Below are 14636 nucleotides of genomic sequence, written 5' to 3'. Positions count from 1 at the left end.
ATGATAAAATTATTATTATTCTTATAAAGAACGTTCTACTTTCATTCATTCTGTTAATAATAATTCCTGTTTGTGTTTACGTGTGTCACGTAAACAGGCGTAGCATTCCGTTCAACCGTCCAAATGGACGAAAACGTACTTATAATTCTGACAATGACCACAGGCACTGAACGCGGTAATTACATCAGTATTAACTAGGAGCTGATTCGTCATCCCACAACAGAGGAAATGCCACCGACAGTTGACTCAGTAGCGGATGTTGAGCGCGCGCAGGCTCATGGGTAATGTGGTGCATGCTGTGCAAACACGCCGACGACTCTCCGGCTGGTGTCGGTGAAAAAAAAACCTATCTTCCGCAGTTCCATCAGCGGGCGAGGTTACGGGATTAGAGGCGGCTCACTGTTTGGCATGTTGAACGCTCGTTTCTTCCGCGTTGTTCCGCGAGTCTAACCGGCTAACTAACGTGACCGCTGCTCGCCCAGTCCTTCGGTAACGGGAGCAACATGAGCCTGAACGAACACTCGCTGCAGGCGCTGTCCTGGAGGAAGCTGTACCTGAGTCGAGCCAAGCTGAAGGCTTCGAGCCGGACATCGGCTCTACTTTCTGGATTCGCCATGGTAACGTTGTCTTCTAGCCAGTCCCTCCACTCTCCTGTCGACGAATCCGTCAAGTTACACAACGTTGTCACGTGCGTGTAAAGTTGTTTCCTGTTCCTTGTCCTAGCCCCCTCTTCTGCTTCTTTTCAGGTTGCCATGGTAGAAGTGCAGCTGGACAACAGCTACCCGTATCCCCCGGCTCTCCTCATCGCCTTCAGTGCCTGCACCACCGTGCTCGTGGCCGTTCACCTGTTCGCTCTGATGGTCAGCACCTGCATTTTGCCCAATATAGAGGCCGTCAGCAATGTCCACAACCTCAACTCTGTGAAGGAGTCTCCACACGAGCGGATGCACCGGCACATTGAACTGGCGTGGGCTTTCTCTACGGTCATCGGTACTTTACTCTTCTTAGCTGAGGTAGTTCTGCTCTGCTGGGTCAAATTTCTGCCCATAAAGCCCAATAAATCTAGCAATAATACCGTTTCAGCTGGTGTGGCTGCTGCCATCACCTCCACCTCTATTATGGTCCCCTTTGGTTTAGTCTTCATAGTCTTCGCTGTGCACTTCTACCGCTCCTTGGTCAGCCACAAGACTGACAGACAGTTTCAGGAACTGGAGGAGCTGTCTAATCTCACCAGGCTACAAAACGAGCTGGACAACAGAGGGGAGTCTTCCATCTTGCAGTCTCCAAGCTCACATTTCCCATAGTGAAATGCATCCATGCTGTATCTCACTGTTTGGGATATCTCCACGCCAGAAGTCACGTTATTGGCTTCTAGTTTTTTTATGTTGTTTTTTTTTTTTTTTAAAGGACTGAAGATGTCTCACCTCTTGTGTAATGTACTTTTGTGAAAAGAGTTTTTTTTTTAGAAAACATGTTTGATCGACTGAACTCACAGATTGCTGTAATGCATGACTTGATAGTAAAGTCTTAATCGGAGGCTTATGTCCCTGATAGTTGCTTGATTTCTCTCTTTCATTATGGCAGAGACATCTGAAAAACAACTTGAAATCCTGTCTGTTGCCTGCTGAATTTCTTTACCCATGTGTCAGTGAACCCTGGATTTGTTAATCTACAGTTGCCTCGTTGTGTTTTGTAAATCACAAGTATTTAATTAGTTCCTCCTCATTCACCGTGTATATGATTTCTTGTAATGTTTAATGCTCGCTTTGTACTGACTCAACAGCTGCAAAATCGACAGTATTAATGGTGCGGTACATTTGCTGACCTCTGTTGCACACGTGCTGTGGTGTTAAAATAAACGCCTTTTTACCAAGTGGCATTCAAAGTTTTAGAATTTCAGAAATAATTTGCACTTTTTGAAAACATACTTCTATTCAAACAGGCTATTAATTAAAATTGCATTTAACAGGTTTTATTCTCAAAAATGTAGAGAAACTGATCAGTCTGAGTTAGCAGTCTATATTGGAAGAGGTAGAAGTTTGGTTGGTGCTATCTTGTCACATGTCATAGGTGCACACATTCCTTCATAATTAGGAAGAGGAGAGGAGATCCCCTCATCTCAGGGTACATTTTGTCAGAGTGCAGCATATAAAAAATACAGTATTGGCTTATATTTGAGCAGGCCACATAAAACTTGGATATTAAATGTATACTAGTAGAAGTTTATTTTAGTCTAAGTTAATTCATCACGTGACCAGCTTTGATTATTTGTGCACATTAGTGTCAAGATGATCTAATGTGGTGAATCCAGTAATTCGGCATATCACTAGGTATTTCTTGAATGTATTTAGGCTGATGATCTTTTAGCAACCCAACAACTGAACTGGCCTATTATATGATAATGAGAGTTATCTGTTGGTAGTAAACTGGATGTTGAATTAACTGATTTGAAATATCAATAGATAGATTTATGGTTTGCTGCACAGACAAGAACATACGTTTTGGGTGTAAATATATTGGAAAAAACTGAGCGTGCTAAATTACATTTATTTTCTTTTTTTATTGTTTGTCTGGGAGTGTGTCGTGGAGTGGGAACTTGCTGTTTATCTTCTCAAGGTAGGCTGACTGGGCCTCCTTTAAAACCAAATCCATATCCGAGAGATGTATCTTGAAAAACAAAAAGTATAGATTTTAATCCACAATAATGCATTGGAAGAGAGCTTTGTCAGATCAATGATTATATTGATATTTGGCACATTAGTGGTGACAGACCGCTGATTAACACTTCAAGATGTACCTGTGGAATTGGATACTTTGTCGGTGTCGGTGCTTCATTTCTCCCAAAATCAGAGAGAGTCCCAAATTTTGCAACTCCATCCACCCAAAAGCCTTCATAAAGCTGGCCTTTGTCACAATAGTAGAACTTCCCATTGCCGTTCTTCATGCCATCTCGCCAGTTACCTTCATACCAATTTCCATTAGCTTAGACAAAAGGTGGAAAGACACATTTAAAATATATGCACAAATCTATTTTAGATTGTTTTTGATGTATGGAAAGTTAAGTGCTTTTACCAAATTGCATGATGCCCTGTCCATGATTCTTATCCTTCATCCACTCTCCATCATAGATATCTCCACTTTCATAGTACATCCTTCCCCAGCCACTTCGTTGGCCCTCACTCCACTCCCCCTCATAAATGACTGATTTACTGTAGAAGTACTTCCCGTACCCCTAAGATATGAGAATATTATGCAAAATATATCAAAGTGTAAATGCATTCGTTTCAGTGTGCATGTGTCACAGCATATCAAATACATACATGCTTCTTTTCATTTTTCCATCCACCACAGTACTTCCTTGCATACTCCTTGGTTTCTGGGAGCAGCACACTGAGGGTACCATATCCATCACGTTTTCCAAATTTCCACTCTCCACTAAAAATGGCACCAGACTTCTTGAAGACCTGAGTTCCCTTCCCTTGAAAAAAAACAATAAGCAACCATTTTAGCAATAGTGTGGCCAAAGTATGTCCTGCTGGATGCTTCATAAATAGGTGTTAACAAATTGCTCTGCATTTAGTGGAAGCTCACATGAAAAAGCATCTTACCATGCTTCTTGTCGTCCTGCCACTCTCCAGTGTATTCATCTCCATTGACTGAGAAAACTGTGCCCCGTAGTCCACATTTCTGTGACTTAATTTCCAACAATTGTGACAATGGCTGATTTGTCTGAGATGTTTTAATATACGGCATGGCTGGGGCCTGATGAAAACCCTGCAACACAAAATAATGCTACATCCATGAAGCTGTACAGGTTGGCTTATTTTTCTCCCCCTATTACCATTGCAAAAAGAGAAAAGAGCTACATTGCCCTTCTTTAAATGCAGGAGATCCAAATTATAGACACTCTAAAAGGGGGGAAGGAATGTGTCCACATATAAGAAAAGTTTTCTACACATTATTTTGACAAAAACTTCATAAAGCCTAAGCTATTAATGCATTATTATTATTATAGCATAACTTAGACATAGACATATGTATATCATTTGAGCATGTCTATTTATGTATTTAATAAAGACGGTACTAATAAAAACGTGTAAAAAAATAAATAAAAGCAAGCAAATTAACCTACATTTAGGATAAATTAACATTTGTTAAAATTAGCACGTTAGCTACGAGATCATTAAGAGCTAGCTAAATGGCTAGCTTAGCTGACTGTAACTAAACCTAACACCGACAAAATCATTCAAAACAAAGTTCTTAAGTGGCGTGTCCAAATGGACGACTTACTTCAACTATATCCGCCTGTAACGCAGGTCAAGTAACTATTAAAACACGTTTCGTAGTCGGTGCCCACAACAGAGAGAGATCTGAGCATTCGCTGTATCCTAGCAACAGTTGATGCAATTGAAAAGAGTTTAAAAGAGTTAAATGAGTCTGGCTACCCCAACTGATGTCTATGGCATTTTTATGTATTTGTTTTTGTTTCTTTGATTATGTTTGGCGTCTATATTTTCAACCACAACGGTTATATATAACGATATTTTTTTTGTTTGTTTATTGTTATTGTATTATGGCAAGGTATAACGAGCCCTACTTCCTCCGATCCGCCCTACACTGGCTCTGATTGGCTCACCCGATACTCTTTTCCCAACCCACAGCTCATGCCGAACCAATCCCAGTGCCGGTGTATTAGCCAATCAGAGGCAGAGTGGTTACGAGGTGCGCATGCGCCATGCCGCCCACTTAAAAGCGGTTATGAGTGGCCCGTCGATCGGTCTGTTTGAGGAGGCGATGAAAGCTTCTGAAGCCGACATCAGCTACTGTAACGATATCACAATGTCCAAACCGAAGTTTCAGACGGAGTGGGAGGAAATTGACGAGGAATATCAACAATTACAGGTGACAGAGAGCACTCAAACGGGTACATCACGGAAGGTAGACCGCTGGCTGTAGCATGCCTTGGGTTGCTCTGACAGCCGATATCCTAGTGGCTACGTTAGTTTGGATGGCTCTTTCATATTCTCCATTCATTATCAGCTCGGCATTAAGCCAATGATTTCCTGTTGGTGTCAATATCTAAGGGATGGGATAGGTTTCACTGTTTCCATCTTTGACTTTGCCGCTAACGCTGGCAGCAGCTTTCTTGTCTGTCTGCTAGTGTGTCAGGCGGCTAATGACGAGCAGCTAACGCGACAGTAACTTAGCAAAACCACAGAGCGTAGTATTGTGCGATGGATTGACGTTAAGTGTTCGCTGCCAAAGTTACACAGACGTGGTTAAAGGCAACTTCCCGCTGTTGCTCGGCTACATCACGTCGTGGTCAGTGAACGCATCATCGTTAACCACACTAGGTCGCGCTCGCTAGCTAACGTTAACTTGAAACAACAATAAGAGACGTCGATGACGGCAAAGACAGCTCACTTTGAGGTTACACAGCATCGTGTGGTCCGTGTGTCGTGGCGCGGCCACCCCCCCCCCCCCTTCACTCGTCAGACGACTGAGCCGTGGGCCTGTGGTGCCATCAAAATTATAAATCTGGAGCTTCTCCGTGGGGAAAGATGATGAAGGTGACTGTCAACTCTTCGGAGATTCGACTGAACGAAGCTTCCTTGTGCTGGTGACTAACTGCCTCCACTGAAACAGTCTCCCAATCATTGGCAGATTGCATTCTTCTAGATTTTATGTGTGTACTATCTGTGTGTCCAGTCCTAAACCTTGGGTCTAAGACTCGGTGATTTATGCACTGTCGATTGGCCTGTGGTACCTCCGATAGTATACACAATTTCTGGTGTGATTGGCTGTCAGTTTGCTTTCCCCTCTGAAAGGTCAGGATATTTTATTACATTTCCTAGTATTTTGTTCTAGTGAGTTTTTTTGTTTCGTTTTTTTCTCACTGTTTGGGGGTTTGCAGTTTGAGCAGCACCTCCAGATCACATTTCCATGACAATCCACCTGTGTTGGATCCACTTCTCCCATTTCCACGATACAATGAAACCATGATTGCGGAAGTCTTCTAACAAAGATTGACCTTTTTTCGTTGTTGGATTCTTGGCGGTTCCACACTACATGATCCTGTAGATCACGTACGGGCAAGAGTACCTAACCTCGGCCCATAGGATCATTTCCTCACACTTGGTCTCATTAACCTTTTTTCTGACTTTGTTTTTTTTTTAAACTAGGAAACTCACAAAATATACAGACAAAAACTTGAAGAGCTCACCAATCTTCAGACAACATGCAGCAGTGCCATCAGTAAACACAGAAGAATCCTAAAAGACTTGAGGCGCAGCATGACCAAGTAAGTTTTCTCCGATCAGGCACTTGTTTATCATTCATTTGGGGCTCATCGGTCTGTTTAGGGGGACACTTTTAAAGACATTTTGTCTTTTCTCCACAGGTGTTCACAAACATGTGATGAGAAAGAATTGAAACTAATAACGGACATCAAAACACAAATCAAAGATAAAGAAAATGTGTTCTTTGATATGGAAGCATATTTGCCAAAGAGAAACGGGTCAGTACTGTTGCATTTCGAACATAACAGTCAGTGAGTATAATTTGTATTTCTTTGTTTATGAGGGGGTTGCGTGTATGATTTCAGGCTCTACCTGAATTTGGTCCTGGGCAACGTGAACGTAACGCTTCTCAGCAACCAGGCAAAGTATGTGAAGTATTCAGGCTTCAGGGCACTGTGAAACGTATGTTTTACATTCTGGATTTGTGTATGATTCATGTTCTTTTTGACCTCAATTTATTCACATAGATTTGCCTACAAAGACGAGTACGAGAAGTTCAAGCTTTATATGACAATAATCCTGATGTTTGGAGCAATAACCTGCCTCTTCTTTCTCAACTGTCGGTGAGAGACGTTTTTTCACCCCTCAACCATTATTATCGTTGACCTATGACAATCTAAAGACTGTAATTCTCTCTTATTTTCTTTAGAGTTACTGATGAAATCTTCAACTTTTTGCTGGTGTGGTACTTCTGCACATTGACCATAAGAGAGAGCATTCTCATGAGCAATGGCTCCAGGTGGGTTGTGATGGCAATCCCTCTGGATTCACACTGCAGTCTATTGAAACTGTAAAGTTAAAACACTAGAGCAATTGTCCCCCTCCTCCCCTCCCATATAATTGAAAATAGGATTCATCATTTCTCTATGATAGGGTAGTGTTTTGAATCACAGTTGGCTCTTCTCATGCTTTTCAGGATCAAAGGTTGGTGGGTGTCTCACCATTATGTTTCGACCTTCCTGTCAGGTGTGATGCTCACCTGGTGAGTTTTTTCTTCTTCTCTGATTTCTGAGCGTCACATGGTTTCAGCCTTCATATTTGAACTTCTTTACACATACACAAGACATGTTTTTTACCTTGTTGTCGTTTCACAGGCCAGAGGGGACCATGTACCAGATGTTCAGAAGCCAGTTCCTCGCCTTCTCCATCTATCAGAGTAAGATTTTTACTTGACTTGGAACAAAATGTGTTTGTTACATTGCTGTGTACAGTATGGTGTGTGCGTTTTGTAAGTAGCCAGAAACATTTTGGTTAGATTCTAGGAAGTACAAACACGAGGTGCTTCAACCTCAATGTCAACTGTAACCTCTTCCTTTTAGTGTGATGTTCGCTAGTTAAAATGGGGAACCTGTAGTCCCTCTTTTTGTTGGGGGCTGTGGTCAAGTGTAGACGCACTTTGGGACATTCGAGTCAGGATTACATCATTGGTTGCAGATAAAGGAGAATCATCTTTTTATTCTAATACATACCATATTTGCTATTTAGCCAAATTACCTGAATGTAAGCCTGCAACTCATCATTATTTCCATTAATGATACATTTTTTTCTTGGTTGATTGAGAAAAAGTTTGTCTATAAAATGTCAGACAATGGTGTACAATCAAACATATTCCGTTTACAGTGTAAACATTAGAAGAAGAAGCTGCACAATAGTGAAATGTTGTCATGTCTATATCGGTGAACCCAACATGACTCGCTGGATATCTCGGTTTGAATAAATATAGTCTGAACCTGTTTAGAGGAAGTGAACACAACAGTCCTCAAACTAACAGCGGACACTAAATGGTTGTTAGACATTAGGACCTTGATGTATGAAGACCTTATATAGAAATATAGACATGAAGGGTGGCTGAAGCTGAATTTCCGCATGAATCACGTCTGAGAGATGTTAGACTGGAGATACTTCACCGCTAGACTGCTGTAATTAGTTGCATTGATAATAAGCTACAGTTCTTCTCACCGGAATACATTAGTGAAATCCTTTCAGTCATTGTCTCGTATATCACACGTAGAATCATGATGTGATGAGTAATGTGATGGGGCTTTCCTGTTGAGGTTACTGTAGATAAATCAAATGTTTTAACAGGCATGCTCATTTACAAAAAAATAAATAAAAATAGGCTTCAGCTTAATCTGAAACACTGTGATAATGACATTATGATCCCATTTCAGTGTGCAAAACGTCACATTACAGCCTGCTTTGTTGTGAATAATGAAAATGAGTTTTTCTTTCCGGTACTGAAATGCGCGTTAGATCATGGCGACCTTATTGACCTGTCATTTCTGCATCCCGTTTGTCCCCCAGGCTTTGTTCAGTTCCTGCAATATTACTACCAGAGTGGCTGCTTATACAGGCTGCGGGCTTTGGGGGAGAGAAATCAGCTGGACCTCACAGTGGGTAAGTGGTAGTCCGTTCAATCATTTGAACTCTTGGGCCAGCTGCAACTCCATGTCTGGAAAGAAATGGGGTAAAGGTGAGAGACGGAGACGGGTGTTGGCACCAGTGTGCTGCCAAGCAGATGTTGAGCTAATTTGATTACCACCGTGAGTTTGCTTCTCAGACCAAGTCTAATCGACAACTAGGTACCAACACAGCAACCGCTTATGTCGTCCTGTGTGTCACTGTTCCAGTTTTGTGTCTCCGCAGAGGGATTTCAGTCTTGGATGTGGAGAGGCCTCACTTTTCTTTTGCCATTCCTCTTTTTTGGCCATGTAAGTCAAAACGTCTTTCCCCTACTTTTGTTTACGGTCGAACTACAGCTTTATCGCCTCATTCCTGATATCTTAGAACCAGGAAGACATTGCAGTTTACAATGCTTTTTACACCAGCATTCATTGTTAGATTATGTCTCCCCTCCCTCCACAGTTTTGGCAGCTGTACAATTCGGTGACCCTGTTTCGCTTGGGAGGACATGAGGACTGTAAGGAGTGGCAGGTAAGTCAAAAGATGTGCAGGGACATTTTGCCTGCCTTCTTTATTTAAATCACCTGTGATGAAACCAGATGTGGTGTTTAAAAGAATGTTATCCACAGTTACTTGTCCCAGCATGTCCCTTCAACATTTCAAAATCCATAAGAAACGTGCATCATGACTTGACACAAGCTTCTGTTTTCTTGCAGGTATTCATGATGGCGCTGACATTTCTCGTCCTATTCCTGGGGAATTTTCTCACCACGTTAAAAGTCGTCCACCAGAAGATCCAGAAAAACCAGGGGAAAGTCCAAAAAAATGACTGAGACAAAAACTCTTCACATTCTTACAAACGGCCAGTAATTTTGAAGCAACGCGCACAACTGCTTAATAGACTGACCCCAGTACGATCAGGCCAGGAGACGAAGCTGAAACCACCGTTCTCTCGGGCTTCGATGGCGGCGACAGCGGCTTCCCGATGGCTCGGCGTCACCGCACAGTCGGTGTTAACCTGGTAGACGAACAGTTCGTCACTTTAGTGTGTGTGTGTGTGTGTGTGTGTGTGTGTGTGTGTGTGTGTGTGTGTGTGTGTGTGTGTGTGTGTGTGTGTGTGTGTGTGTGTGTGTGTGTGTGTGTGTGTGTGTGTGTGTGTGTGTGTGTGTGTGTGTGTGTGTGTGTGTGTGTGTGTGTGTGTGTGTGTGTGTGTGTGTGTGTGTGTGTGTGTGTGTGTGTGTGTGTGTGTGTGTGTGTGTGTGTGTGTGTGTGTGTGTGTGTGTGTGTGTGTGTGTGTGTGTGTGTGTGTGTGTGTGTGTGTGTGTGTGTGTGTGTGTGTGTGTGTGTGTGTGTGTGTGTGTGTGTGTGTGTGTGTGTGTGTGTGTGTGTGTGTGTGTGTGTGTGTGTGTGTGTGTGTGTGTGTGTGTGTGTGTGTGTGTCTTTTTATGTGTAGTCCTGAACTCGCTGTTTCACTGCTAACCAGAGTTGTGCATCGACAACCTCAAAACAAAGTGAACTTGATACTAGACTGCCCTTCAATTGGTGTCGTTGTTGTAGTTTTTTTTTCTCCCCCTCAAAAGAGTAAGAACTACAAGGGAATACACTTCTGTTTCTTCAGGCAGCGGTTACAAGCGTTCTCTTACCCTCTAGCGCTGAACTGGTTTATCTGGCTAAGTCACATAGTCGTAGAATTGTTCCCAGTGAGGAATAATGTTGGGATTTCATGTGAACTCCTCCTTAGCAGTGACACTTTATGTTCTCTTTAACATAATGCTAACAAAATGTGTATCTGTTTCACTAATGGACTAACTCTTCCTTCAAGCTTATTAACATTTTATCACAAGGCCGCACACAGAGACGTATCCTTCCTGTGCTGAAACAAAGAACATGCTTGTCGTTCCCATCTTGTTGTTGTGATGCTGCGGAAATGCATTACGATCAAATGCTGCTATTTGGCGCTGGTACTTTAAGATGAAGACACAGACTGGTGATTAAAAAATGGGCTGGATTGTTTTCTAATTCGGATTGACGTACTTAATTAAATATTCGTATGACTTACGGCCAAACGTGGAGCTTTTGCTCTAGTTCATTATAGTGCTGTCTGGTTCCAACATCATGCTTGTTTGGGATTTTATTTCAGCAATGTTGGGTCTCTAATGCCTTATTCTCCCTTCAGTGTGTCACAGCAAAAAACAAAAATTCATTTTACTTTGAAAAGTCCAAAGACAGTAGCCTTTTTTTTTTTTTTTTTTAAATGTCACTGCCAGGAAGCCATCATGCTGAATAACAATAGTTTATTACCACTTTTCTTGAGGGAAATTTGAAACGTGTTGTTACAAACCAAAATGTTACATTCAACGCGAGAGCTGCCAGGACGCACAAAACAACTTGATTTCCTCATTTTTCTGATGTAGCTGATGTTAAACGATGTTTTCATCATTCATTTCTGGACTGTATCTGGTGCCTGAGTACGATCAGTGACGAGAGACGGTTGACAAGTTCTCAATCCGTGTACATTGTTGTAAAAAAATATATATTAATAATTAAACACCAAATTAAAAGTTGTTGCTATTTCTGTGTTTCTTGTGCAATAGGATGGGAAGTAACTACCTATTTTTTTTTTTTTTGTTCAGTGTTGCTGCAGTTTACTGTGGGAATTGTGAAAATACCTTAATTGTGCAGCCCTTGCACACATTCCGTTTTTCCAACAGTAGTGGGCGCTGTCGGTAAAGCTAAGAGCCCCGCTTCATGTTGACACAGCTCCGAAAACAAACTAGCTCAGTGTTTTTGTTTTATTGGAATGAACTAACCCTGTTGGACATTGATAGAGACTGTTAAAGTTACAGTACCGTGATATATTTAACTATTCTGTCTGGAAATGTAATACCTACCAGCAGCTTTTATACCAGATTCAGATATTTTGAATGGACATGAAAAAAAAAAATCAAAGGCAACAACACAAGAACAAACTGCTCAAATGCCTCCAATAGATAAACATTTCAATAAACAGGTTTTCTATCAGAACAATAGTAAAAAATTTAAAAAAAGTGTCGTACAAAAGTTAAAAATGGACAGAAGTAATTTCAAGTTGTAAGAAAATGGTCTTTTCTTGTACGCCATTAGTCATGTTCTTGTAAGGGCTGCTGGTACGTGCTCTCTGGACCAGTGCTCATCACCCGTTTCCACACTAGGACGCAAAGCATCTTTGGTCTCTGGAGGTCCAGACACTTTTGACTTCACAAAAGAACACATTTCTTCCTCCTCTTGCAGTTCCTTTGTTTCCGATTGAAGGCCAAAGTTCTTTTGGTGGCCTCCCTGAAAATGTCCTCCACGTTCTCCTGATACTTCGCCGAACACTCCAGGTAGAGCTCCGCGTTCATCAGCTGCCGGGTCTCCTCGCCCTGCATCGACAACGAGAATTAGACTGTGAGACGTGATACTTGCACATTTTGGAAACGGTGCTTTGATTGCACTGAAACTGCAACGTGGTTGTAGGTTTTGGTTAGGACGCTTCCTCTTGCATATTAATATCCTCACTTAAAAGGACCTGTTTTTCTAGATGATGAGCCCTCCCACTCTGTCTGCATGCTCCTTCTTGCCTTACCTGTATGTACGTGATGGGAGCCTGGTTCATGGCCTTCAGCTTCCTGGCACACTCTTTATCCTTCCTGAGGTCCGTCTTGCAGCCAATCAGGATGACCGGAGTTTCTCGGCAGAAGTGCTTCACCTCTGGGTGCCACTGGGAACACATAAAGACACTTCTGATGAGGATCTGAGACATTGGGTGTGTTCTTTTTTTTTTTTTAAACATCACACTTTGACAGCATTACAAAAAGATTAAGTCCCAGCACAACATTGAGGCACAGAGGGGGGTCAATGTTCACATGCAGAGTTAATCATAGCTAAAAGAATGTAGCCACCGACCTCTAGCAATCATTTACAAGCTGCACAGCAAACCTGAAACTGCATCTCGCTGATGCACCATGGGAATGATTACCTTTATCATGACATTCTCATAGCTGGTGGGGCTGGTGACGTCGAAGCAGACTAAGATCAGATCGGCTTCTTGGTATGAAAGCGGACGCAATCTGTCATAGTCATCCTGTCCTAAAGGAAAGAATGCAAACAATACACACTGGTTGATGCATGTGTGCACAAAGTGGACTGCAGCCTGAACGCAAAGATACGACGTGTGTCGTGAGGGTTATAGGGTAGTTGTATAAACCACATCCTGGCTTCAGCTTCCTTTTACGCTGATGTAAGGCACCCTGCTGCAGTCACACCAAAGATAAGCTGCCGGCACGGTCTGTCATGAAATGACTTTAAAAAACTGTTGCGTTCACGTAGGATCTTCATGTTTTATGCAGTTTGGAGAAAAGCTGGGTATTATTCAAATTGATACTGGTGCCAAATCAATACCTCAATTTAGGGATCACATTGACAACATTGTATTGTTTTCGAATACCATTATTAATACCCATATAAAACCCAATTTTAGAAGGTCACTCAAATAACATTTCTGAATAAAAATTACATTATATTAGACCAGAGGCCTATGACTTGACTGAGAACATGACTAACGTACACCTTCTTTGCGTTGAAGGGATTTCGGTATATTGGAAACTATTACCAATAATAAATAGTACAATAAATATTAGTCCGATTATTGGTAGATGACTCAAATAAAGATACAATAACTCAGCTATTTATTACTTTTTATAGATATTTTTTTTTTATTCTGAGGTTCATATTCAGCGCAACATTAAACCAGGAGAAATAAGGGGATTTTAGTTGGGTTGTTTTGTATTCGCGAGATGATGAAACAAAAGTATCTGATTCCATAGCAGCTGTCAGTCAGTTCCTGAAAGATGGTGATGATGTTCTGACCTCAGCACTTCCTCGTGTGGGTCATTTTCACAACATCAAGATAACACGGTGGGAGGATGTCTGAACTCAAATATATAAAATAAAATATATAAAACTGTAAAATGTTTTTCCCCCCTGGAAATCTGAGGCAGTATACAGTTATGTGCTGTTTATCTAGGCAACGGTGCTATACTGTATTCCATGGCGTGGTCTCATCCACATACTGTGAAATGTCGTACAAATCAAGGTTGTTCAAGGTGGAGGTGATTTTTCATAAAGAATCTTACCAGCTGTGTCATACAGGTTGAGCTTTATCTCTTTTCCTCCAACAGTGACAGAGGTGATGTATTTTTCGAACACTGATGGTGCATATTTCTGTTTTTGACACACAAAAGAAAGATTTTATGATACAATTATAGGCTTCTGCCCATTGCCAAGTTTATAATAACAGGAAATGCATCTCTCTTTTTCATTTATTTTACTAAATTAAAATTTCAATACTATAAGAGTTTCAATAAGGCTGTCATATAAATGAATATACACTATGAAGAGATGAGGTTCATTGCGTGAGCTCTTCTTACCTCTGGAAAATCCCCTTGAGCATAAACCATCAGAAGTGATGTTTTTCCGCAGCCTCCATCTCCCACTATCACGATTTTAAGTTCTTCTCCCTTTTTCGCGGCACCCTTAGCAGTCCCACTGCTGGCACCGTTTTGGGTCATTTCAGCTCCAGACAGTCAGACAGGTGCCAGACAGGACGGGGCTGACGATGCTCCCTCCAGATTTAAGTTAAATACATGGCCAAGCCTGATGACTGTAGATTGGTGAAGACCGAGGTGATGTACCGGCGGTGTTGTGAGGGAGGAACAGAGAAGGTCTCATGGTTCACTCACTCTGATCGCCACTTCCTGTTCCTGTCACACTGATGCGGTTTCCAATTGACCCCCCTACACCCTTCTGCTGTCATCGTATCAGCATGCTCGCTGAAAGCATCTCTGGGAATAGTCAGTTGCACATGTGAGAGCAGTCGAGTCGGGCTGCTCCTACTTCCTCTATAGAAGGTGCGTG

At 41.9% G+C, this 14636-nt stretch overlaps 4 protein-coding genes across 4 annotated transcripts; 2 read left to right on the top strand and 2 right to left on the bottom strand.

Moving 5' to 3' along the window:
- The first annotated feature begins 6 nt into the window (after positions 1-6).
- Positions 7-1892, top strand: orai1b (ORAI calcium release-activated calcium modulator 1b). The gene is made up of 2 exons (XM_084036062.1): positions 7-617; positions 747-1892. The coding sequence occupies exons 1-2, from the start codon at positions 504-506 to the stop codon at positions 1302-1304; spliced, it is 672 nt and encodes a 223-aa protein (XP_083892188.1). The 5' UTR covers positions 7-503; the 3' UTR covers positions 1305-1892.
- A 667-nt stretch (positions 1893-2559) lies between these two features.
- On the bottom strand, positions 2560-3755 carry morn3 (MORN repeat containing 3; the record flags this gene model as incomplete). Its single annotated transcript, XM_084034550.1, has 5 exons — positions 3609-3755; positions 3321-3478; positions 3073-3232; positions 2798-2982; positions 2560-2667 (listed from the first exon to the last, which is right to left on the bottom strand). The coding sequence occupies exons 1-5, from the start codon at positions 3751-3753 to the stop codon at positions 2560-2562; spliced, it is 756 nt and encodes a 251-aa protein (XP_083890676.1). The 5' UTR covers positions 3754-3755.
- A 1009-nt stretch (positions 3756-4764) lies between these two features.
- On the top strand, positions 4765-9828 carry tmem120b (transmembrane protein 120B). Its single transcript, XM_084036057.1, has 12 exons — positions 4765-4902; positions 6183-6301; positions 6401-6517; positions 6605-6664; positions 6767-6862; positions 6949-7038; positions 7216-7281; positions 7394-7455; positions 8604-8696; positions 8946-9010; positions 9165-9233; positions 9419-9828. Exons 1-12 carry the CDS (start codon positions 4795-4797, stop codon positions 9533-9535), a joined length of 1062 nt encoding a protein of 353 aa, XP_083892183.1. The 5' UTR covers positions 4765-4794; the 3' UTR covers positions 9536-9828.
- A 1151-nt stretch (positions 9829-10979) lies between these two features.
- Positions 10980-14587, bottom strand: rhof (ras homolog family member F). The gene is made up of 5 exons (XM_084036063.1): positions 14150-14587; positions 13856-13943; positions 12700-12809; positions 12307-12441; positions 10980-12103 (listed from the first exon to the last, which is right to left on the bottom strand). The coding sequence occupies exons 1-5, from the start codon at positions 14288-14290 to the stop codon at positions 11939-11941; spliced, it is 639 nt and encodes a 212-aa protein (XP_083892189.1). The 5' UTR covers positions 14291-14587; the 3' UTR covers positions 10980-11938.
- Between the last annotated feature and the right edge of the window lie 49 nt (positions 14588-14636).

Source organism: Eutrigla gurnardus (genome assembly GCF_963514095.1).
Source record: "Eutrigla gurnardus genome assembly, chromosome: 19".
Taxonomy (NCBI): domain Eukaryota; kingdom Metazoa; phylum Chordata; class Actinopteri; order Perciformes; family Triglidae; genus Eutrigla; species Eutrigla gurnardus.
Note: the sequence above shows the minus strand (reverse complement) of the source record. Positions and strands in the feature narration are given on the sequence as shown.

Bases quoted from the DNA above. Each gene is read 5' to 3' on its own strand.
- orai1b (XM_084036062.1), top strand. From the start codon at position 504: ATGAGCCTGAACGAACACTCGCTGCAGGCGCTGTCCTGGAGGAAGCTG. The intron at 618-746 runs GTAACGTTGTCT...GCTTCTTTTCAG, and splicing joins TACTTTCTGGATTCGCCATG to GTTGCCATGGTAGAAGTGCA.
- rhof (XM_084036063.1), bottom strand. From the start codon at position 14,290: ATGACCCAAAACGGTGCCAGCAGTGGGACTGCTAAGGGTGCCGCGAAA. The intron at 12,810-13,855 runs GTAAGATTCTTT...TCTTTCCTTTAG, and splicing joins CAACCTGTATGACACAGCTG to GACAGGATGACTATGACAGA. The intron at 12,442-12,699 runs GTAATCATTCCC...ATGTGTTCCCAG, and splicing joins ATGAGAATGTCATGATAAAG to TGGCACCCAGAGGTGAAGCA.
- tmem120b (XM_084036057.1), top strand. From the start codon at position 4,795: ATGAAAGCTTCTGAAGCCGACATCAGCTACTGTAACGATATCACAATG. The intron at 7,456-8,603 runs GTAAGATTTTTA...TTTGTCCCCCAG, and splicing joins CGCCTTCTCCATCTATCAGA to GCTTTGTTCAGTTCCTGCAA. The intron at 9,234-9,418 runs GTAAGTCAAAAG...GTTTTCTTGCAG, and splicing joins AGGACTGTAAGGAGTGGCAG to GTATTCATGATGGCGCTGAC.